The sequence below is a fragment of the Leptodactylus fuscus genome, chromosome 6 (assembly GCF_031893055.1).
Source record: "Leptodactylus fuscus isolate aLepFus1 chromosome 6, aLepFus1.hap2, whole genome shotgun sequence".
Lineage (NCBI taxonomy): Eukaryota > Metazoa > Chordata > Amphibia > Anura > Leptodactylidae > Leptodactylus > Leptodactylus fuscus.
Window position 1 is genome coordinate 183,547,616 of NC_134270.1, and position 25,078 is coordinate 183,572,693.

General features: G+C 48.4%; 1 protein-coding gene across 2 annotated transcripts in view; it reads right to left on the reverse strand.

Annotated features, from left to right (window-relative positions):
- LOC142209053 (guanylate-binding protein 3-like) overlaps window positions 1-25,078 on the reverse strand; it is a 174,968-nt gene that overhangs the window by 135,979 nt on the left and 13,911 nt on the right. For both annotated transcript variants that reach the window (XM_075277997.1, XM_075277996.1), the window contains 2 exons: window positions 24,660-24,872; window positions 23,695-23,797 (listed from right to left, as the gene is read on the reverse strand). In XM_075277997.1, coding sequence (XP_075134098.1) covers window positions 23,695-23,797; window positions 24,660-24,872 — 316 coding nt within the window. The remainder of the gene's footprint in view (window positions 1-23,694; window positions 23,798-24,659; window positions 24,873-25,078) is intronic.

Here is a 25,078-nt window from a genome sequence, read left to right on the forward strand (position 1 = left end):
TATACAGTAGTAATGAGCAGCACACAGAACATTGTAAAGCAGTAATGAGCAGCACACAGAACAATATACAGTACTATTGAGCAGCACACAGGACAGTATACAGCAGTAATGAGCAGTATACAGGACAATATACAGCAGTAATGAGCAGCACACAGGACAGTATACAGCAGTAATGAGCAGCACACAGGACAGTATACAGCAGTAATGAGCAACACAGAAGATATTATACAGCAGTAATTAGCAGCACACAGGACAGTATACATCAAAAATTAGCAGTATATAGGACATTATACAGCAGTAATGAGCAGCACACAGGACAGTATACAGCAGTAATGAGCAGCACATAGGACATTATACAGCAGTAATGAGCAGCACACAAAACAGTATATAGCAGTAGGGAGCAGCACACAATGCATTATACAGCAGTAAGGAGCAGCACACAGGACAATATAAAACAGTAAGGAGCAGCACACAGGGCAGTATACAGCAGTAATGAGCAGAACACAGGACATTATACAGCAGTAATGAGCAGCACACAGGACAGTATACAGCAGTAATGAGCAGAACACAGGACGATATACAGCAGTAAGGAGCAGCACACAGGACATTATACAGCAGTAATGAGTAGCACATAGGACAGTATATAGTAGTAGGGAGCAGCACACAAGACAGTATACAGCAGTAAGGAGCAGCACACAGGACGATATACAGCAGTAAGGAGCAGCACACAGAACAGTATACAGCAGTAATGAGCAGCACACAGGACATTATACAGCAGTAATGAGCTGCACACAGGACATTATACGGCAGTAATGAGAAGCACACAGGACAGTATATAGTAGAAGGGAGCAGCACACAAGACAGTATACAGCAGTAAGGAGCAGCACACAGGACGATATACAGCAGTAATGAGCAGCACAAAGGACATTATACAGCAGTAATGAGTAGCACACAGGACAGTATATAGTAGTAGGGAGCAGCACACAAGATAGTATACAGCAGTAAGGAGCAGCACACAGGACGATATACAGCAGTAAGGAGCAGCACACAGAACAGTATACAGCATTAATGAGCAGCACACAGGACAGTATACAGCAGTAATGAGCAGCACACAGGACATTATACAGCAGTAATGAGCAGCACACAGGACATTATACAGCAGTAATGAGCAGCACACAGGACAGTATACAGCAGTAATGAGCAGTATACAGGACATTATACAGCAGAAATGAGCAGCAAACAGGACAGTATACAGCAGTAATGAGCAGCACATAGGACATTATACAGCAGTAATGAGCAGCACACAAAACAGTATATAGCAGTAGGGAGCAGCACACAATGCATTATACAGCAGTAAGGAGCAGCAGACAGGACAATATACAACAGTAAGGAGCAGCACACAGGGCAGTATACAGCAGTAATGAGCAGAACACAGGACATTATACAGCAGTAATGAGCAGCACACAGGACAGTATATAGTAGTAGGGAGCAGCATACAAGACAGTATACCGCAGTAAGGAGCAGCACACAGGACGATATACAGCAGTAAGGAGCAGCACACAGGACATTATACAGCAGTAATGAGTAGCACATAGGACAGTATATAGTAGTAGGGAGCAGCACACAAGACAGTATACAGCAGTAAGGAGCAGCACACAGGACGATATACAGCAGTAAGGAGCAGCACACAGAACAGTATACAGCAGTAATGAGCAGCACACAGGACATTATACAGCAGTAATGAGCTGCACACAGGACATTATACGGCAGTAATGAGCAGCACACAGGGCAGTATATAGTAGAAGGGAGCAGCACACAAGACAGTATACAGCAGTAAGGAGCAGCACACAGGACAGTATACAGCAGTAATGAGCAGCACACAGGACATTATACAGCAGTAATGAGCAGCACACAGGACAGTTTACAGCAGTAATGAGCAGCACACAGGACATTATACAGCAGTAATGAGCAGCAGACAGGACAGTATATAATAGTAGGGAGCAGCACACAAGACAGTATACAGCAGTAAGCAGCAGCACACAGGACGATATACAGCAGAAAGGAGCAGCACACAGAATAGTATACAGCAGTAATGAGCAGTATACAGGACATTATACAGCAGTAATGAGCAGCACACAGGACAGTATATAGTAGTAGGGAGCAGCACACAAGACAGTATACAGCAGTAAGCAGCAGCACACAGGACATTATACATCAGTATTGAGCAGCACACAGGACAGTATACAGCAGTAATGAGCAGCACACAGGACATTATACAGCAGTATTGAGCAGCACACAGGACAGTATACAGCAGTAATGAGCAGTATACAGGACACTATACAGCAGTAATGAGCAGCACACAGGAAAGTATACAGCAGTAATGAGCAGCACATACGACATTATACAGCAGTAATGAGCAGCACACAAAACAGTATATAGCAGTAGGGAGCAGCACACAATACATTATACTGCAGTAAGGAGCAGCACACAGGACAATATACAGCAGTAATGAGCAGAACACAGGACATTATACAGCAGTAATGAGCAGCACACAGGACAGTATATAGTAGTAGGGATCAGCACACAAGACAGTATACAGCGGTAAGGAGCAGCACACAGGACATTATACAGCAGTAATGAGTAGCACACAGGACAGTATATAGTAGTAGGGAGCAGCACACAAGACAGTATACAGCAGTAAGGAGCAGCACACAGGACAATATACAGCAGTAAGGAGCAGCACACAGAACAGTATACAGCAGTAATGAGCAGCACACAGGACATTATACAGCAGTAATGAGCAGCACACAGGACAGTATATAGTAGAAGGGAGCAGCACACAAGACAGCATACAGCAGTAAGGAGCAGCACACAGGACATTATACAACAGTAAGGAGCAGCACACAGGACGATATACAGCAGTAAGGAGCAGCACACAGAACAGTATACAGCAGTAATGAGCAGCACACAGGACATTATACAGCAGTAATGAGCTGCACACAGGACGTTATACGGCAGTAATGAGCAGCACACAGGACAGTATATAGTAGAAGGGAGCAGCACATAAGACAGTATACAGCAGTAAGGAGCAGCACACAGGACGATATACAGCAGTAAGGAGCAGCACACAGGACATTATACAGCAGTAATGAGTAGCACAAAGGACAGTATATAGTAGTAGGGAGCAGCACACAAGATAGTATACAGCAGTAAGGAGCAGCACACAGGACGATATACAGCAGTAAGGAGCAGCACACAGAACAGTATACAGCAGTAATGAGCAGCACACAGGACATTATACAGCAGTAATGAGCTGCACACAGGACATTATACGGCAGTAATGAGCAGCACACAGGACAGTATATAGTAGAAGGGAGCAGCACACAAGACAGTATACAGCAGTAAGGAGCAGCACACAGGACGATATACAGCAGTAATGAGCAGCACAAAGGACATTATACAGCAGTAATGAGTAGCACACAGGACAGTATATAGTAGTAGGGAGCAGCACACAAGATAGTATACAGCAGTAAGGAGCAGCACACAGGACGATATACAGCAGTAAGGAGTAGCACACAGAACAGTATACAGCATTAATGAGCAGCACACAGGACAGTATACAGCAGTAATGAGCAGCACACAGGACAGTATACAGCAGTAATGAGCAGCACACAGGACAGTATACAGCAGTAATGAGCAGCACACAGGACAGTTTACAGCAGTAATGAGCAGCACACAGGACATTATACAGTAGTAATGAGCAGCAGACAGGACAGTATATAATAGTAGGGAGCAGCACACAAGACAGTATACAGCAGTAAGGAGCAGCACACAGGACGATATACAGCAGTAATGAGCAGCACACAGGACAGTATATAGTAGTAGGGAGCAGCACACAAGACAGTATACAGCAGTAAGGAGCAGCACACAGGACATTATACAGCAGTAATGAGCAGCACACAGGACAGTATATAGTAGTAGGGAGCAGCACACAAGACAGTATACAGCAGTAAGCAGCACACAGGAAGCAGCAGTAAGCAGCAGTAAGGAGCAGTATATAGTAGGGACAGTATATAGTAGTATACAGTATATAGTACACAGTATATAGTAGTATACAGACAGTATACAGCAGTAAGCAGCAGCACACAGGAAGCAGCAGTAAGCAGCAATAAGGAGCAGTATATAGTAAGGACAGTATATAGTAGAAGGGAGCAGCACACAAGACAGTATACAGCAGTAAGGAGCAGCACACAGGACGATATACAGCAGTAAGTAGCAGCACACAGGACATTATACAGCAGTAATGAGTAGCACACAGGACAGTATATAGTAGTAGGGAGCAGCACACAAGATAGTATACAGCAGTAATGAGTAGCACACAAGACAGTATACAGCAGTAAGGAGCAGCACACAGGACGATATACAGCAGTAAGGAGCAGCACACAGAACAGTATACAGCAGTAATGAGCATCACACAGGACAGTATACAGCAGTAATGAGCAGCACACAGGACAGTTTACAGCAGTAATGAGCAGCAGACAGGACAGTATACAGCAGTAATGAGCAGCACACAGGACAGTATATAGTAGTAGGGAGCAGCACACAAGACAGTATACAGCAGTAAGGAGCAGCACACAGGACGATATACAGCAGTAATGAGCAGCACACAGGACATTATACAGCAGTAATGAGCAGCACACAGGACAGTATATAGTAGTAGGGAGCAGCACACAAGACAGTATACAGCAGTAAGCAGCAGCACACAGGACGATATACAGCAGAATGGAGCAGCACACAGAATAGTATACAGCAGTAATGAGCAGCACACAGGACAGTATACAGCAGTAATGAGCAGGACACAGGATAGTGTCCCGCTCCTATAGGGTTATATCCAGGTAACATTATAGCGCTGCTCACTTATTGGGGTTTTCAGTGTAACAGTTTTCAGGTGTGAGATGAGACATAAATGTGCAGGTCACGGCCTTATCTGCAGAGGTGATGGGGGGCCCCGGGGTATTTGGGGTCCAATAATTTAGCTGTTCCTTATCTTAGACCTTCTTATTCTGTCTCTGTCCATAACTCTCAATAACAACACTTAGCAATGAAAGTGAAGGTAGAGAATGGGATTTCCCGCACCGGCTCAGATATCAGGATTTCCTAAGAAATACTCGGGCGACGGCCAAGCCTTGTTACACCATAAGGGATTATATACCTGAAGCCACAAGCCTATGTGTCATGGACGCTGCTGACTGTTTTCTCTCCTTCTTTGTTCTTCCCATCAAACCCCCTTCATTTGTGTCCCGGGGATGTAGGATTGTAACCTCGTTCATTTATGTAGTAACATTCCTGTAAATCTTACTAAAAATAACAAAAACAAGTGATAACTATACTAAATAGAGATGTCAGTCACCAGACCTTGTGTGCCTTTATTCAGTGGGCAAAGCATCTGTAGGACCTGACCTTCCAATCTCAGCTGTAACCCTTTATGTAACTTATCTCTGGGGGAAGTCGCCTTCTTATTGCCCCTACATTACGGATCGTCACTCGCTGTAATGAGAACGTTGCATCTCCTTGTGCGTTATTAGTTTAATACAATTGTGTTTGTCTATAATTATGACCGATCACCAACTGACCATATCACAGGTCTCAGCAGTCCGGGCAGGGGGACAGAAGAGGTCTGAAGTGGATGTGCCGGAGCCCAGGGGAGATGAGTATGACTGCTTGCTATGTTTTCTCACTACCCCTGGCCCTCCACTTATTATACTTTGGGGTCTGAGGAGACCAAACCCAAAATGTTTGGAAACTTTGTATTGGGAACCAGTTTGGTCAACCCTATGTATGTGCCACTATGAAAAAATATACCATGTAGTGGCCACTATGGGACATAATACTGTGTGCAGGGGACACTATGGGACATAATACTGTGTGCAGGGACCACTATGGGACATAATACTGTGTGCAGGGGACATTATGGGGCATAATACTGTGTGCAGGAGCCACTATGGGACATAATACTGTGTGCAGGGGCCACTATGGGGTATAATACTGTGTGCAGGAGCCACTATGGGACATAATACTGTGTGCAGGGGCCACTATGGGGTATAATACTGTGTGCAGGAGCCACTATGGGACATAATACTGTGTGCAGGGGCCACTATGGGACATAATACTGTGTGCAGGGGACACTATGGGACATAATACTGTGTGCAGGGGACACTATGGGACATAATACTGTGTGCAGGGGACACTATGGGACATAATACTGTGTGCAGGGACCACTATGGGGGATAATACTGTGTGCAGGGGCCACTATGAAAAAATATACCATGTAGTGGCCGCTATGGGACATAATACTGTGTGCAGGGGACACTATGGGACATAATACTGTGTGCAGGGGACACTATGGGACATAATACTGTGTGCAGGAGCCACTATGGGACATAATACTGTGTGCAGGAGCCACTATGGGACATAATACTGTGTGCAGGGGACACTATGGGACATAATACTGTGTGCAGGAGCCACTATGGGACATAATACTGTGTGCAGGAGCCACTATGGGGTATAATACTGTGTGCAGGGGACACTATGGGACATAATACTGTGTGCAGGGGCCACTATGGGACATAATACTGTGTGCAGGAGCCACTATGGGGTATAATACTGTGTGCAGGGGACACTATGGGACATAATACTGTGTGCAGGGGACACTATGGGACATAATACTGTGTGCAGGGGCCACTATGGGACATAATACTGTGTGTAGGGGCCACTATGGGACATAATACTGTGTGCAGGGGCCACTATGGGGTATAATACTGTGTGCAGGAGCCACTATAGGACATAATACTGTGTGTAGGGGCCACTATGGGACATAATACTGTGTGCAGGGGCCACTATGGGACATAATACTGTGTGCAGGAGCCACTATGGGACATAATACTGTGTGCAGGGGCCACTATGGGACATAATACTGTGTGCAGGGGCCACTATGGGGGATAATACTGTGTGCAGGGGCCACTATGGGACATAATACTGTGTGCAGGGGCCACTATGGGACATAATACTGTGTACAGGGGCCACTATGTGACATAATACTGTGTGCAGGGGCCATTATGTGACATAATACTGTGTGCATGGGCCACTATGGGGGATAATACTGCGTGCAGGGGCCACTATGTGACATAATACTGTGTGCAGGGGCCACTATGGGACATAATACTGTGTGCAGGGACCACTATGGGACATAATACTGTGTGCAGGGGCCACTATGGGACATAATACTGTGTACAGGGGCCACTATGGGGGATAATACTGTGTGCAGGGGCCACTATGGGACATAATACTGTGTGCAGGGGCCACTATGGGGGATAATACTGTGTGCAGGGGCCACTATGGGGGATAATACTGTGTGCAGGGGCCACTATGGGACACAATACTGTGTGCGGGGACACTATGGGGGATGATACTGTGTGCAGGGGCCACTATGGGACATAATACTGTGTGCAGGGGCCACTATGGGGCATAATACTGTGTGCAGGGGTCACTATGGGACATAATACTGTGTGCAGGGGCCACTATGGGGGATAATACTGTGTGCAGGGGCCACTATGGGACATAATACTGTGTGCAGGGGCCACTATGGGGTATAATACTGTGTGCAGGGGCCACTATGGGACATAATACTGTGTGCAGGGGCCACTATGGGACATAATACTGTGTGCAGGGGCCACTATGGGGCATAATACTGTGTGCAGGGGTCACTATGGGACATAATACTGTGTGCAGGGGCCACTATGGGGCATAATACTGTGTGCAGGGGTCACTATGGGACATAATACTGTGTGCAGGGGCCACTATGGGGGATAATACTGTGTGCAGGGGCCACTATGGGACACAATACTGTGTGCGGGGCCACTATGGGGGATGATACTGTGTGGAGCAGACCCTAGTGGACAATCTGTTGAACACAATGGGTCATAAGGCCCCAAAGTAGTGGCTCAAAAAGAAGCCCATTCCGGTGATGGAGTGGCCTATTGAGTCTCCAGACCTTAATCTCAGACCTTGAACCTTATGGAGGAGCTGAAGCTCTGAGATACCGAGCGATGGCCTCAACATCCTAATGATGGTATTTTTATCCCTAACAACACAACCCTGATGGAAGCAGCACAAGAGCACGGGAAGGTCTCACATCATTATCTGAAGAACTTCCAGAAATCTCTGACAAGCGTTTCTGTGGCTGTCGTAGCAGCAATACTTGTTACTAGAGATGAGCGAACAGTGTTCTATCGAACTCATGTTCGATCGGATATTAGGCTGTTCGGCATGTTCGAATCGAATCGAACACCGCGTGGTAAAGTGCGCCATTACTCGATTCCCCTCCCACCTTCCCTGGCGCCTTTTTTGCTCCAATAACAGCGCAGGGTAGGTGGGACAGGAACTACGACACCGGTGACGTTGAAAAAAGTAGGCAAAACCCATTGGCTGCCGAAAACATGTGACCTCTAATTTAAAAGAACAGCGCCGCCCAGGTTCGCGTCATTCTGAGCTTGCAATTCACCGAGGACGGAGGTTTCCGTCCAGCTAGCTAGGGCTTAGATTCTGGGTAGGCAGGGACAGGCTAGGATAGGAAGGAGAAGACAACCAACAGCTCTTGTAAGAGCTAAATTCCAGGGAGAAGCTTGTCAGTGTAACGTGGCACTGACGGGCTCAATCGCCGCAACCCAGCTTTCCCAGGATCCTGAATGGAATACACTGTCAGTGTATTCCCGTATACCCGATATATACCCCGATACCCGTTCCAACGGTGTGCCCCCCCACCTTCACCCCAGAAATACCCTGCAAGTCCCCTAGCAATAGAATTGGGGCTATATACACCCACAATTTTTACTACTGGTATACAGTGCCATTGTCTGACTGGGAATTCAAAGAGTATATTGGGAATACAAATACCCTCATTTCTTGCTACTGCCATATAGTGCCAGTTTCTGACTGGTAATTCAAAGAATATATTGGGGTTACGTGCACCCACAATTTTTACTACTGGTATACAGTGCCATTGTCTGACTGGGAATTCAAAGAGTATATTGGGAATACAAATACCCTCATTTCTTGCTACTGCCATATAGTGCCAGTGTCTGACTGGGAATTCAAAGAATATATTGGGGTTACGTGCACCCACAATTTTTACTACTGGTATACAGTGCCAATTTCTAACTAGGAATTCAAAATGCGCAAGGCTCCCGGAAAGGGACGTGGACGAGGCCGTGGGCGAGGTCGGGGGAATGGTTCTGGGGAGCAAGGTAGCAGTGAAGCCACAGGGCGTCCCGTGCCTACTCCTGTGGGGCAGCAAGCATTGCGCCACTCCACAGTGCCAGGGTTGCTTGCCACATTAACTAAACTGCAGGGTACAAACCTTAGTAGGCCCGAGAACCAGGAACAGGTCTTGCAATGGCTGTCAGAGAACGCTTACAGCACATTGTCCAGCAGCCAGTCAGACTCTGCCTCCTCTCCTCCTATTACCCAACAGTCTTGTCTTCCTTCCTCCCAAAATTCCGAAGCTTTACAGAACAATAACCCAAACTGTCCCTGCTCCCCAGAGCTGTTCTCCGCTCCTTTCATTGTCCCTCAACCTGCCTCTCCACGTCACGATTCCACGAACCTAACAGAGGAGCATCTGTGTCCAGATGCTCAAACACTAGAGTCTCCTCCATCTCCGTTCGATTTGGTGGTGGATGACCAGCAACCCACCCTCATCGACGATGATGTGACGCAGTTGCCGTCAGGGCATCCAGTTGACCGGCGCATTGTGCGGGAGGAGGAGATGAGACAGGAGTTGGAAGAGGAAGTGGTGGATGATGAGGACACTGACCCGACCTGGACAGGGGGGATGTCAAGCGGGGAAAGTAGTGTGGATGTTGAGGCAGGTGCAGCACCAAAAAGGGTAGCTAGAGGCAGAGGCAGAGGTCAGCAGCTTAGGCGAAGCCAGGCCACACCCGGAATCTCCCAAGATGTTCCAGTTCGTACCCAGCCCCGAAAAACTCCCACCTCGAGGGCACGTTTCTCGAAGGTGTGGAGTTTTTTCAAGGAATGCGCCGAGGACAGATATAGTGTTGTCTGCACAATTTGCCTCTCGAAATTGATTAGGGGCTCTGAGAAGAGCAACCTGTCCACCACTTCAATGCGCCGTCATTTGGAATCCAAGCACTGGAATCAGTGGCAGGCAGCAACGGCAGGACAAAGGCCGCCTGCCGTTCACGCCACTGCCTCTGCCTCTGCCTCTGCCACTGCCACTGCTGACTGTGCTGGCGATGCACTCCAGAGGACGAGCCAGGACACCACTTCATCTGCCTCCGCCACTTTGTTGACTTCTACCTCATCCTCCCCTGGTCCTGTCTTATCTCCTTCTCCTGCACCATCAAAGGCACCATCAGGCGTTTCTTTACAACAACCCACCATCTCTCAGACATTGGAGCGGCGGCAGAAATACACTGCTAACCACCCACACGCGCAAGCCTTGAACGCCAACATCGCTAAACTGCTGGCCCAGGAGATGTTGGCGTTCCGGCTTGTTGAAACTCCCGCCTTCCTGGACCTGATGGCAACTGCGGCACCTCGCTATGCCGTCCCTAGCCGTCACTACTTCTCCCGGTGTGCCGTCCCCGCCTTGCACCAGCACGTGTCACTCAACATCAGGCGGGCCCTTAGTTCCGCGCTTTGCACAAAGGTCCACTTGACCACCGACGCGTGGACAAGTGCATGCGGACAGGGACGCTACATTTCACTGACGGCACACTGGGTGAATGTAGTTGAGGCTGGGACTGCTTCCCAAACTGGCCCGGTGTACCTCGTCTCCCCGCCTAACATTCCTGGCAGGGACACGAGAAGAACACCCCCCTCCTCCTCCTCCTCTACCGCCTCCTCCTCCGCCACCGCCTCCTCCTCCGCCACCGCCTCCTCCTCCGCTGTTAGATTGACCCCAGCTACGAGTTGGAAACGTTGCAGCACTGGCGTTGGTAGACGTCAGCAGGCTGTGCTGAAGCTGATCAGCTTGGGGGACAGACAGCACACTGCCTCCGAGGTGAGGGATGCCCTCCTCGATGAGACGGCAATATGGTTTGAGCCGCTGCACCTGGGCCCAGGCATGGTCGTTTGTGATAACGGCCGGAACCTGGTAGCAGCTCTGGAGCTTGCCGGACTCCAACATGTTCCATGCCTGGCCCACGTCTTCAACCTAGTGGTGCAACGTTTCCTAAAGAGCTACCCCAATGTTCCAGAGCTACTGGTGAAAGTGCGGCGCATGTGCGCCCACTTTCGCAAGTCGACAGTAGCCGCTGCTAGCTTAAAATCTCTCCAGCAACGCCTGCATGTGCCACAACACCGGCTTTTGTGCGACGTCCCCACACGCTGGAACTCAACGTTTCAGATGTTGAATAGAGTGGTTGAGCAGCAGAGACCTTTGAAGGAATACCAGCTACAAAACCCTAGGGTGCCACAAAGTCAGCTGCCTCAGTTTCACATCCATGAGTGGCCATGGATGAGAGACCTTTGTGACATCCTACGGGTCTTTGAGGAGTCCACAAGGAGGGTGAGCTCTGAGGATGCGATGGTGAGCCTTACAATCCCGCTCTTGTGTGTTCTGAGAGAATCCCTGATTGACATCAGGGATAACTCAGATCACACAGAGGAGTTAGGGATAGCATCCGATCCGTCACAGCTGGAGAGTAGGTCCACACATCTGTCCGCTTCACTGCGTTTAATGGAGGAGGAGGAGGAGGAGGAGGAGGAAGAAGAGTTGTCCGATGATGTGATGGTGATACAGGAGGCTTCCGGGCAACTTCGAATCGTCCCATTGTTGCAGCGCGGATGGGTAGACATGGAGGATGAGGAGGAAATGGAGATTGAACTTTCCGGTGGGGCCAGAGGAGTCATGCCAACTAACACTGTGGCAGACATGGCTGAGTTCATGTTGGGGTGCTTTACAACCGACAAGCGTATTGTCAAAATCATGGAGGACAACCAGTACTGGATCTTTGCTATCCTTGACCCCCGGTATAAAAACAACATCTCGTCTTTTATTCCGGTAGAGGGGAGGGCCAATCGCATCAATGCTTGCCACAGGCAATTGGTGCAGAATATGATGGAGATGTTTCCAGCATGTGACGTTGGCGGCAGGGAGGGCAGTTCCTCCAGTAGGCAACCAAGTTCTCACCGGTCCACACAAACGAGGGGCACACTGTCTAAGGTCTGGGACACCTTGATGGCACCCCCTCGCCAAAGTGCCGCCACGGAGGGTCCTAGTGTCACCAGGCGTGAGAAGTATAGGCGCATGTTGCGGGAATACCTTTCCGACCACAGCCCTGTCCTCTCCGACCCCTCTGCGCCCTACACGTATTGGGTGTCGAAGTTGGACCTGTGGCTTGAACTTGCCCTATATGCCTTGGAGGTGCTGTCCTGTCCTGCCGCCAGCGTCCTATCTGAGAGGGTGTTCAGTGCAGCCGGTGGCATCATCACTGACAAGCGCACCCGTCTGTCAGCTGAGAGTGCCGACCGGCTCAATTTGATAAAAATGAACCACCACTGGATAGAGCCTTCATTTTTGTGCCCACCTGTGTAAAGCACCCCAACATGAAACTCCATGTCTGTACTCAACCTCTCCAATTCCTCCGCATCCTCATACTCATCCACCATAAGCGTTGCACAATTCTGCTAATACTAGGCTCCCTCCACCCTGATTTCCCCCAACTCTGCTGGTTAGAGGCTCCCTCCACCCTGATTTCCACCAACTCTGCTGGTTAGAGGCTCCCTCCACCATGAATTTGCCCAAACTGGGCTGGTTAGAGGCTCCCTCCACCATGAATTTGCCCAAACTGGGCTGTTTAGAGGCTCCCTCCACCATGAATTGGTCCAAACTGGGCTGGTTAGAGGCTCCCTCCACCATTAATTGGTCCAAACTGGGCTGGTTAGAGGCTCCCTCCACCATGAATTTGCCCAAACTGGGCTGTTTAGAGGCTCCCTCCACCATGAATTTGCCCAAACTGGGCTGTTTAGAGGCTCCCTCCACCATGAATTGGTCCAAACTGGGCTGGTTAGAGGCTCCCTCCACCATGAATTTGCCCAAACTGGGCTGTTTAGAGGCTCCCTCCACCATTAATTGGTCCAAACTGGGCTGGTTAGAGGCTTCCTCCACCATGAATTTGCCCAAACTGGGCTGTTTAGAGGCTCCCTCCACCATGAATTGGTCCAAACTGGGTTTTTTAGAGGCTCCCTCCACCATGAATTGGTCCAAACTGGGTTTTTTAGAGGCTCCCTCCACCATGAATTGGTCCAAACTGGGCTGGTTAGAGGCTCCCTCCACCATGAATTTCCCAAAACTTGGCTGTTTAGAGGCTCCCTCCACCATGAATTGGTCCAAACTGGGCTGGTTAGAGGCTCCCTCCACCATGAATTTGCCCAAACTGGGCTGTTTAGAGGCTCCCTCCACCATGAATTGGTCCAAACTGGGCTGGTTAGAGGCTCCCTCCACCATGAATTTGCCCAAACTGGGCTGGTTAGAGGCTCCCTCCACCATGAATTGGTCCAAACTGGGTTTTTTAGAGGCTCCCTCCACCATTAATTGGTCCAAACTGGGCTGGTTAGAGGCTCCCTCCACCATGAATTGGTCCAAACTGGGCTGGTTAGAGGCTCCCTCCACCATGAATTTGCCCAAACTGGGCTGTTTAGAGGCTCCCTCCACCATTAATTGGTCCAAACTGGGCTGGTTAGAGGCTCCCTCCACCATGAATTGGTCCAAACTGGGTTTTTTAGAGGCTCCCTCCACCATGAATTTGCCCAAACTGGGCTGTTTAGAGGCTCCCTCCACCATGAATTGGTCCAAACTGGGCTGGTTAGAGGCTCCCTCCACCATTAATTGGTCCAAACTGGGCTGGTTAGAGGCTCCCTCCACCATGAATTGGTCCAAACTGGGCTGGTTAGAGGCTCCCTCCACCATGAATTTGCCCAAACTGGGCTGTTTAGAGGCTCCCTCCACCATGAATTGGTCCAAACTGGGCTGGTTAGAGGCTCCCTCCACCATGAATTTGCCCAAACTGGGCTGGTTAGAGGCTCCCTCCACCATGAATTGGTCCAAACTGGGTTTTTTAGAGGCTCCCTCCACCATTAATTGGTCCAAACTGGGCTGGTTAGAGGCTCCCTCCACCATGAATTGGTCCAAACTGGGCTGGTTAGAGGCTCCCTCCACCATGAATTTGCCCAAACTGGGCTGTTTAGAGGCTCCCTCCACCATGAATTGGTCCAAACTGGGCTGGTTAGAGGCTCCCTCCACCATGAATTTGCCCAAACTGGGCTGTTTAGAGGCTCCCTCCACCATGAATTGGTCCAAACTGGGTTTTTTAGAGGCTCCCTCCACCATGAATTGGTCCAAACTGGGCTGGTTAGAGGCTCCCTCCACCATGAATTTCCCAAAACTTGGCTGTTTAGAGGCTCCCTCCACCATGAATTGGTCCAAACTGGGCTGGTTAGAGGCTCCCTCCACCATGAATTTCCCAAAACTTGGCTGTTTAGAGGCTCCCTCCACCATGAATTGGTCCAAACTGGGCTGGTTAGAGGCTCCCTCCACCATTAATTGGTCCAAACTGGGCTGGTTAGAGGCTCCCTCCACCATGAATTGGTCCAAACTGGGTTTTTTAGAGGCTCCCTCCACCATGAATTTGCCCAAACTGGGCTGTTTAGAGGCTCCCTCCACCATGAATTGGTCCAAACTGGGCTGGTTAGAGGCTCCCTCCACCATTAATTGGTCCAAACTGGGGTTTTTAGAGGCTCCCTCCACCATGAATTGGTCCAAACTTGGCTGTTTAGAGGCTCCCTCCACCATGAATTTGCCCAAACTGGGCTGGTTAGAGGCTCCCTCCACCATGAATTGGTCCAAACTGGGTTTTTTAGAGGCTCCCTCCACCATGAATTTGCCCAAACTGGGCTGGTTAGAGGCTCCCTCCACCATGAATTGGTCCAAACTGGGGTTTTTAGAGGCTCCCTCCACCATGAATTTGCCCAAACTGGGGTGTTTAGAGGCTCCCTCCACCATGAATTTGCCCAAACTGGGGTTTTTAGAGGGTCCCTCCACCATGAATTTGCCCAAACTCTGCTGGTTAGAGGCTCAATCCACCCTGATTTTCAAAACAAATGTTGGTGCCAACCTCAACTTACTACAAGGGCCAAATTCACTGCTGGTGACAAGCTCTCCTCACTGCAAGTGCCAAATACACATGTTTCAAGGTGTTTTCCTACTGTCAGAGAGGTGGTATTGAGTGTGTAAAGTGTGTAGTTGTTAGGCTGTGATGTTGGGGTAATAGAGGGTCTTTGGTGTGTTAGATGCCCCCAGACATGCTTCCCCTGCTGTCCCAGTGTCATTCCAGGGTGTTGGTATCATTTCCTGGGGTGTCATAGTGGACTTGGTGACCCTCCAGACACGGATTTGGGTTTCCCCCTTAACGAGTATCTGTTCCCCATAGACTATAATGGGGTTCGAAACCCGTTCGAACACACGAACATTGAGCGGCTGTTCGAATCGAATTTCGAACCTCGAACATTTTAGTGTTCGCTCATCTCTACTTGTTACCTGTGGATGCGGCTGTATCTCTTTTATCCGAGGACTCCTCCAAAGATTGACACAAATATTAATAAAACTGTGTAACCCTACAATGATAAGTATTGTGAAATGCTGTAATCGAGAAGAAGATAAAATCCTCCCCATACTAATTATTATATATATAGAATCTCACGTGTGTGTGTATATATATAATGTCACATGTGTATGTGTGTGTGTGTGTGTATATATATATATATATATATATATATATATATACATATATATATTCCAGCTATACTTCTGCTCTTAGGATTGTGTCTGCTGATCTTGCCTTGTCATGATGACCTGCACTTACTTGCTAAATCCATCTCTGTAACACTAACTAACAAATAAATAAAAAGCCACCAAATAATCAAGAGAATGTCCCGGAACATCAGTCATTACTAGGACTTTGATTTGCCATGTAATAGATGTCTCTAGCTGTCCTGTGATGGGAAATTTACCTGATTAATACGTGTAAATTGAAAATGCTTATCAAACGTTTGTCCAGATCCAGCGCCCTGTGACAGTTTTCACCCCCTTGAACTTTTCCATCTTTTGCCACATTTCAGGCTTCAAACATAAAGATATCAAATTTTAATTTTTGGGGAAGAATCAACAACAAGCGGGAGACAATTGTGAAGTGGAAGGAAATGTATTGGATATTTTATATATAAACTGAGAAGTGGGGCGTGCAAAATTATTCGCCCCTTTCCTTTTCATCCGTTCCGTTCCGATCTCTGACTGATCCAATGTTCTCCTTAATGTTGATGATAAATAGAATCCCCAGATGTAACCAAGTCTCCGTATAATGCACCTGCTCTGTGATAGGTCAGGGTCTGTATAAAGTGCAGAGAGCATCATGAAGACCAAGGAACACACCAGGCCGCTCCCAGATACTGTTGTGGAGAAGGATAAAGCCATATCTGGATACAAAAAGATTTCCCAAACTTTAAGCATCCCAAGGAGCCTGTGCAAGCAATCCTATTGTAATGGAAGGAGGATCAGACCACTGCAAGTCTACCAAGACCCAGCCGTTCCTCTAAACAAGGAGAAGACTGATCAGAGATGGAGTCAAGAGGTCCAGGATCACTCTGGAGGACCTGCAGAGATCTACAGCTGAGGTGCAGGGAGAGTCTGTCCATAGGACAACAATCAGTCCCTGTACACTACACAAAGAGCGGCAAGAAGCCATTACTTACAGATATCCATAAAGAGTCTGGTGTAAAGTGTGCTACATGCCCCGTGGAGACCCCAAACATGTGGGAGAAGGGGCTCTGCTCAGAGGGAACCAAAACCCAACTGTATGGCCACAATGCAAAATGATATGTTTGGTGTAAAAGCTGCTCATCCCCCTGATCCCCACTGTCACACATGGTGGGGGCGGCCTCAGGGTTTGGGGCAGGGACAGGGAAGATGGGAAGATGGCTGGAGCCGAATCCAGGAGCATTCTGGAAGAAAACCTGCTGGAGTCTGCAAAAGACCTGAGACTGGGACGCAGATTTATCTTCCAACAAGACAATGATGCAAAACATAAAGCAAAATCTACAATGGAACGGTTCCCAAATAAACGTCTCCGGGTGTGAGAACGGCCAAGTCACAGTGCAGACCTGAATCCCATCGAGAATCTGTGGAGAGAGCTGAAAACTGCTGCACAAACGTCTCCATCCAACCTCACTGAGCGCCAGCTGTTCTGCAAGGAAGAAGGGGCGAGACTGATAGAGACAAAGCCCGAGCGCCTTGTCATCGCAGCAACAGGGGGCGCTACAAAGTATTAACACAAGCGGGACAAATAATTTTGCACGCCCCACTTTTCAGTTTTTTATTTGCTTAAAAAGTCTAAAATATCCAATAAATTTCCTTCCACTTCACAATTGTCTCCCACGTGTTGTTGATTCTCCCACCACCAAAATTAAAATTTGCTATCTTTATGTTTGAATCCTGAAATGTGGCAAAAGGTTGAAAAGTTCAAGCGGGTGAATACTTTTGCAAGGCACTGTATGTTCTGAGGGCAAACCAGTTCCCCTTGAAACTTTAAGAACCTCCCCCCCTCTCCCTTCTGTATTGACCCCCAGCTTTGTGATGATGGAAACTGATTGTATTTGAGTCTCTTTCAGCAGGATCTGACTCTCCTCTTCCCCATGGCACCCTGGAGCTCCTTAATCTCCAGGACTGGTAATCATACAGCAGACTATGGACCCTTCTCTATACTTCGAGCCAGGACTTACGTCACATGATATTTCTTCAGAATCCTTCTGGGGAATTCTCACCAATTTATATTGCTATCTTGATGTTGTTTTATTATAAAAACAGTTATGTCTTTCATCGCTTTGCAAATGTTTAACTTGTAAAATGTTGTAAAAACTCAAATAAAATAATAATAATAATAATAATAATAATAATAATGATAATAATAATTACGTGTAGGCGAAGGGCTAATATAAAAGATATTGTCATGGATAGGACTGAATACATCTCCATGTGCAATCGTATTCTAGAGGACGAAGACAACTACTTGGTCCTTCCCTCAGACCCCACCCCAGATTTTGCCAGAGATTTGATCCAGTTGTTGGACCAGGGTAGAAGCTTGGGTTTAATCTCACATCAGGAATATACCGTATTTTTCGGACTATAAGACGCACTTTTTTCCCCCAAAATTTCGGAGGAAAATGAGGGTGCGTCTTATAGTCTGAATGTGGGTTTGCAGTATGGCCGCGCTACTGCCACCGCTGGTTTTCTTCAGCGGCAGTAGCGCGGCAATCTGCAGGCCCCGGCAGCTAAAACAGTCCCCGGCATCTGCTGTAATAGACCGGCGGATGCCGGGGAGTGTCTTAGCTGCCGGGGCCTGCAGATTGCCGCGCTACTGCCACCTCTGGTTTTCTTCAGCGGCAGAAGTGTGACAATACTGCAGGCCCCGGCAGCTAAGACACTCCCCGGCATCCGCCGGTCTATTACAGCAGATGCCGGGGACTGTCTTAGCTGCCGGGGCCTGCAGATTGCCGCGCTACTGCCGCTGAAGAAACCAGCGGTGGCAGTAGCACGGCCATACTGCAAACCCACTGCTCCTCCGCAGGTCCCGACAGTCAGTTAGCCGCCGCCGCCCCCCCCCCCCCCCCCATACCTTTAGTGATGAAGTCTAAATTGTGTCCTGTTTAGAGAGAAGCGAACAGTAAAATATTCGATGTTCGTTATTCGTTCCGAATATCATCTCAATATGTGACTATTGGAAGGAATATCGAACCCCATTATAGTCTATGGGAGAAAATGCTTCGTGTCAGGGGATCCCACCATTCCCACCAAGTCCACTATGACACCCCAGGAAATGATGCCAACACCTCTGCAATGTAACTGGGACAGCAGGGGGCGCATGTCTGGGGGCATCTAACACCCCAAAGCCCCTCTATTACCCCAACATCACAGCCTAACAACTACACACTATACACACTCACTACAACCTCTATCCCAGTGGGGGGAAATACCTGGAAACCTTCTTTACTCCCCAAATGGAGGGACACAAACCCCAATGTAAGCTCCACAAACATTAACAAGCCCCCCTTTATATCACGTTCCCCATGACACCCACAGATGGAATAGACAATGGGAAATCCAACAGTTCCCCCCCCCTGACCTGTCCTGGTGGATGTGTGTGATGTGGTGAGACCTTCCAAAATTCACTTTTATGGCCCTTAACATGAGCCCGTACAAATGAAGTTCCAGGCCCTTAAGCTGAGCTCCAGCAGAGATTGGGGCCCTTCAGGTGACTTCAGCCTCTACCTGCAGAGATTTAGGCCCTTTCACTTAGTTCAACCTTGTACCGGCAGAGATATCTTGGTTCTTTGGGTGAGTTGAGCCTTTAAAAAGCAGTCGCCCTTGGGATGACTAGAGCCTTGTAGCAGCAGCTTTTCATTTTTTGGACCTTGGGGTGACCTCTAAAAAATTTGATTTCAGGCCCTTGGGGGGAGCTATAAAACATTAATTTTCAGGCCCTTGGGGGAGCCCTAAAAAATTGTTTTCTACACCCCTGTGGGGGGTATGCATGAAAAATGTTTTTTTTGTTTTTTTTTTAATGAAAACAAAAAACATTTTTTTCAAACATTCAGAAGTAGGGGCTGGGGTTGTAGGAAGAGAAGGAGGAGGAGAAGGGTGATGTGGAGTAAATTAGTTGCTGACTGAATCTCTCCAGTACCTGGGCCATGGAGTGGATACCCAGCTGTATATCCACGTCCTCACCCATGTCCCCTACTGCTGGCAGCCTCTCTCCAGTACCTGGACTGTGGAGTGGATACACAGCTGGATATCCACTTCCACATCCTCGCCCATGTCCCCTGCTCATACTGTTGAGGGGCACTGCTGGCAGCCTCTCTCCAGCACCTGGACTGTGGAGTGGACAGTAATGGCTGCCATATATGGGCCGCACCGGCTGTTGTAGGGGCAGTAATGGCTGCCATATATGGGCCGCACCAGCTGTTGTAATGGCTGCCATATATGGGCCGCTCCAGCTGTTGTAGGGGCAGTAATGGCTGCCATATATGGGCCATACCGGCTGTTGTAGGGGCAGTAATGGCTGCCATATATGGGCTATACCGGCTGTTGTAGGGGCAGTAATGGCTGCCATATATGGGCCGCACCGGCTGTTGTAGGGGCAGTAATGGCTGCCATATATGGGCCGCACCAATTGTTGCAGGGGCAGTAATGGCTGCCATATATGGGCCGCACCAATTGTTGTAGGGGCAGTAATGGCTGCCATATATGGGCCATACCGGCTGTTGTAGGGGCAGTAATGGCTGCCATATATGGGCCATACCAGCTGTTGTAGGGACAGTAATGGCTGCCATATATGGGCCGCACCGGCTGTTGTAGGGGCAGTAATGGCTGCCATATATGGGCCGCACCGGCTGTTGTAGGGGCAGTAATGGCTGCCATATATGGGCCGCACCAATTGTTGCAGGGGCAGTAATGGCTGCCATATATGGGCCGCACCAATTGTTGTAGGGGCAGTAATGGCTGCCATATATGGGCCATACCGGCTGTTGTAGGGGCAGTAATGGCTGCCATATATGGGCCATACCGGCTGTTGTAGGGGCAGTAATGGCTGCCATATATGGGCCCCAGCCGCTGTTATCCCTCACAACCAGAAGGAATTGCCGCTATAAGTAATCTTAGTAATGACACAGGAGACGCCAACCTTATTTCTGTAGCTAAAAATAATCCAAAAAAAACACTTCATATAGATAAAACAGACACATTTTACTGTAAGTTATGGCCCCCGTGATCAGTGTCAGGCACAGAGACTGTAACAGCAGCGGTTACCCCATAACAGTGCCAGTCCCCTCTTATTACCGGCTACAATATCTCTATAGGTATCTGTGACCCTATAACTGTAAGACATTATATAACCTGATGGTGTATATGGGGAGGTCACATGACGGCTATAGACGGGGGACAGGGTCGGCTTTGATCTGCTTTCTGATACAGTCAGAGCATTAGCCTGTGGCCACCACTAGGGAGCGCTCACCACGCCACCATAATACTAAATGGACAGGACATCGGAGCACCCCCTAGTTGTAGCTGCTGGAATTAATTATTATGACTGTGCAGGAACGCGTAGCAGTCACTATTACATGATGGTGGACATTACTATGACATTTGTTGGATGTCCTCAGTGTGGGCTTCTGAGCTTTACTCCAGGCCCAGTGATTTCTGTTTGCACCAAACTCTTCCCTCTCTGAGGATTGTCCAACGTTCATTGAAGTACATGATCCAGACGTAGCGTCGGCCTCAGCACAGAATACACCCCCCTCCTCCACCGCTCGAGGATCTCTGATGGTTGTTTCTTTCCAGCTCCTCGATGGTCCTCAGCAGATCATTCACCGTTTGTTGATGCGACGAGCTCAGTTGGGATTGATGAGCCTGAAAACAGGAACTGCAAAGATGAAGCATCGGAAGATGTCTGCAGATACCAAACAAATCCTTCTACACTGCACCGAAAACCTCTGCGGACTTATCTCATGTCCAGTCTGGGATCCTACTTAGAGGTCTGGACTCCTGATCTGGGGTCTGGATTTATTGTGGGGTCTGAAAATATTTCGTCCGGTCTGACATTTGTTGCTGCTATGGAGGATGGAAATGGGAGGCAGAAGTGAGGGCGTGAAGACGCCGAGGAAGAAAACCTTACAGTTGTCAGGAGAAGTCGTAATGGTCTGCTCTAGATGGAGAAGAAAAGGATAGAGAACATCTCTGACCAGAGAATACATCACTGCCTAGCCTCCTGACGTATAGGAAAGTTGTCGGAAGTGACAGTCTGAAGATGCCTGAGGAGCAAACCCTACAGTCAGGAGTAAGAAGTCCTAGTGGTCTGGGCTGGACGGAGAAGGAAAGGATAGAGAACATCTCCAACCAGAGAAGACGTCACTGCTGAGCCTCCTGACATATAGGAAAGTTGCTGCACATTGAAAGTTGTCGGAAGTGACGGGCTGAAGATGTTTGAGCAGCAAACCCTACAGTCAGAAGTAAGAAGTCCTAGTGGTCTGGGCTGGACGGAGGAGGAGAGATTAGATACAAGTTACAGTAAAGTTGCAGAACATTTCATTACATTGTAACAGTTTCCAGGAGTTCTGATTCTCACAGGGTGACCCACAGATTGCCAATGGGGCACGGTTTCTGCTAGATTATGTTGAGGTCTTCTTCTACGGAATGAGGAAGGGTTTAGAATACTTTGCAATAATTAAGCTGAAGATATTGAACCAACCCATGACCGGTGTCCTGACAGGCCAGGTCTGAGGCTTGTACCTGAAGTCTCTGGTTGATCTGAGACTCGTCCTGCATGATCGTCCTCCTGTTCTGCTCCATCACGTCGGTGAGGTCGTGGAGATGCTGCTGATGGCTGGCACCTTGCTGGTCCAAGACCTTCTGCAGAGCCCTGTTCTGCTGCTCCGCAAACTGCCTCTGACTGTCTGCCTGCGTGGCCCGGTCTTGGCTTTCTACATGATGTAATGAAACAAACGTCCCCCCCAAAAAAAGTGTAAGTGATGATAATCCTGCAGCACCGTGACCCGTTATCAGAAAGCAGTAATTTTTGAAAATTTTTTGCAGTAAATTGGCAATTTATACTGGTGTAGGCAAATAATAAATCTTTCAGGAGTCCAGTGGGCGGTCCTATGCCGTCACTGACAGCTATCACTCACAGTCATACAGACGAGCCGTCAGTCACTGACTAGGACCGGCCACTGGAGTCATAAGCTCAGAGAACTCGGCTCAAAATGAGGTTCATTACAAAATTTCCTAAAATTTTGGGTTCTGCTGAACCTGAAATTTTTGAGATTTGCCACTTACAAAATAGTTATTACACTCTGCGGTCTCTTGAGGTTGGCCTACCCCATGTGACCACTGAGTCCCAATCACAGGCCTCAGAAGTATCTATTGGGCACATCAGACCGTAGACCAGAAGAGGACCCATTGGGAGCACTGGACATCAGACGAGGTGTAGATGGAGTGTAAATTTTTTAAGCCTCCCCTGGGCCTCCACCAAAAGGTACCACAGAGTATAATAATTCAACCAATTCCCAGGTGACAAACTCCCATAGTCTTGGATTCGGGTCAAACCTAAAACTTTTGTAAAATTCAGGTTGAATCTTATTTGATCCAAACCGGTTCTCTCATGTCTGGTGATGGACCTCTAGGGATGGACTCCTGGTGATGGACCTCTGATGAGGGACTTCTAGGGATGGACCCCTAGTGATGGACTTCTAGGGATGGCCCCTAGTGATGGACCTCTGATGAGGGACCTCTAGGGATGGACTCCTAGTGATGGACTTCTAGGGATGGACCCCTAGTGATGGACCTCTGGTGAGGGACCTTTAGGGATGGACCCCTACTGACTGACCTCTAGAGAAGGTCCCCTAGGGATGGACCTCTAGTGAGCAACCTCTGGTGAGGGACCTTTAGGGATGGGCCTCTAGGGATGGACCTTCTTCTCTTCTATTACATTACTTGCCCGCAGGCACAGACTGTATGCAATGCCTTTCTAATGGTTCTGCTGTACATCTGGTTACGCTTTGTTCACACTGTACCTGCTTTCTGCTCCTCCACTTGAGCCATCCTCTCTGCAGTATGGAGAATGGCGGCTTCAATGCTCTCATTGTCACATATGAAGTTTTGCAGCATCTCCAGAGCCTGCAGATGGATAAAAGTCAGACATAAATAGCTGGAGGTGGTGAATCTCTTACCAGAGGGAGAAATACAGAAAGTCAGTTTTCCCTCCTTAATTCTCCGCAAATTTGGTTCAATTTCTTACAATACAAGTCATAGACATTTCCACCGATTAGGCCAATCCAAGGCCGGCTGTAATACCCATCACAACCACTGGGCGGCCACAGATACATATAGGATACACAGCTAGCAACAAAATGTTGCAAAATCATGTGTCCTGAAAAGCTGATCATCTTGTGACACCTCGAGGAAAGAAAGGAGCATAAGGGGGAACCTCAACCCTGGACATGTCATGAGTTTAATGATCCTACAAATAATGGGGATGGAGGAGCCATAAATTAAGGTGATTAAAGGGGTTGTGCCATTAAGGACACTTATTCCTTGCAGATTCTAACCCTAACCTTCACAATTCTGGTGAAGAACAATAAACTAATCGAACGAGGTCAACGTAGCAGTAAAGAGACAAGTCACTAAGATGGTGGAGAGACTGGGAGACTGGAAACATAGGGTGGGTAAGAGCTGATGGTTCCTTTGGTGGCACCTCAGACTTTCTGTAAGGTCCTCAGCCACTCAGAATTGGTCTTGACACTTTACTAAACCAACTCAACCTCAATGGTCTGACCAATCTATGGCAAAGCCAACCCATTTTGGAGCTGGAAGGGACCAGTCATGGTATCTCACTCCATTGCCATATGGCTTTATATACGGAAATCCCTGGACCTTCACTAGTCACAATCTGACATCTCAAAGTTCTCAGGAACAAAGTTGACCACAAAACACTAAAATCTGACCCTCTTGTCTGAGATCTGGACATTGTCGGAGTTACCTTCACTCCCTTTCCTGGCGTTCTGTCATACATCTCCAGGAATTGTTGTTTGTCCCTCAAGTAAAGCCTGTGTCCCCTGGGTCTGGTGTAACGTCCCTGGACGAGCCCCTCCTGCATGGACAAGCTCAGGTTCTTCAGGAGATTGGCACAGACGTCTCTTGATAGATCTTCATTCATTTTCATGAAGTCGGCCTTTTTCTTCTCAATCTGAGTCTGTGGATAAAACAAGGAATGAGTGACAGCCGGGTCAGGACCGTCGGAGACACTTCTATATCGGAGATTGACCATGGCAGCGGATAATTCTGTATCTGACGGAAGTGATGGTTGTGAAAATTAAAGTCCTCCTCACACATGATCGTCCATCTTCCTTGGCGTCCAGGTCCCTGCGGTCACATGGGGGGGTTTGGTATTACACTATG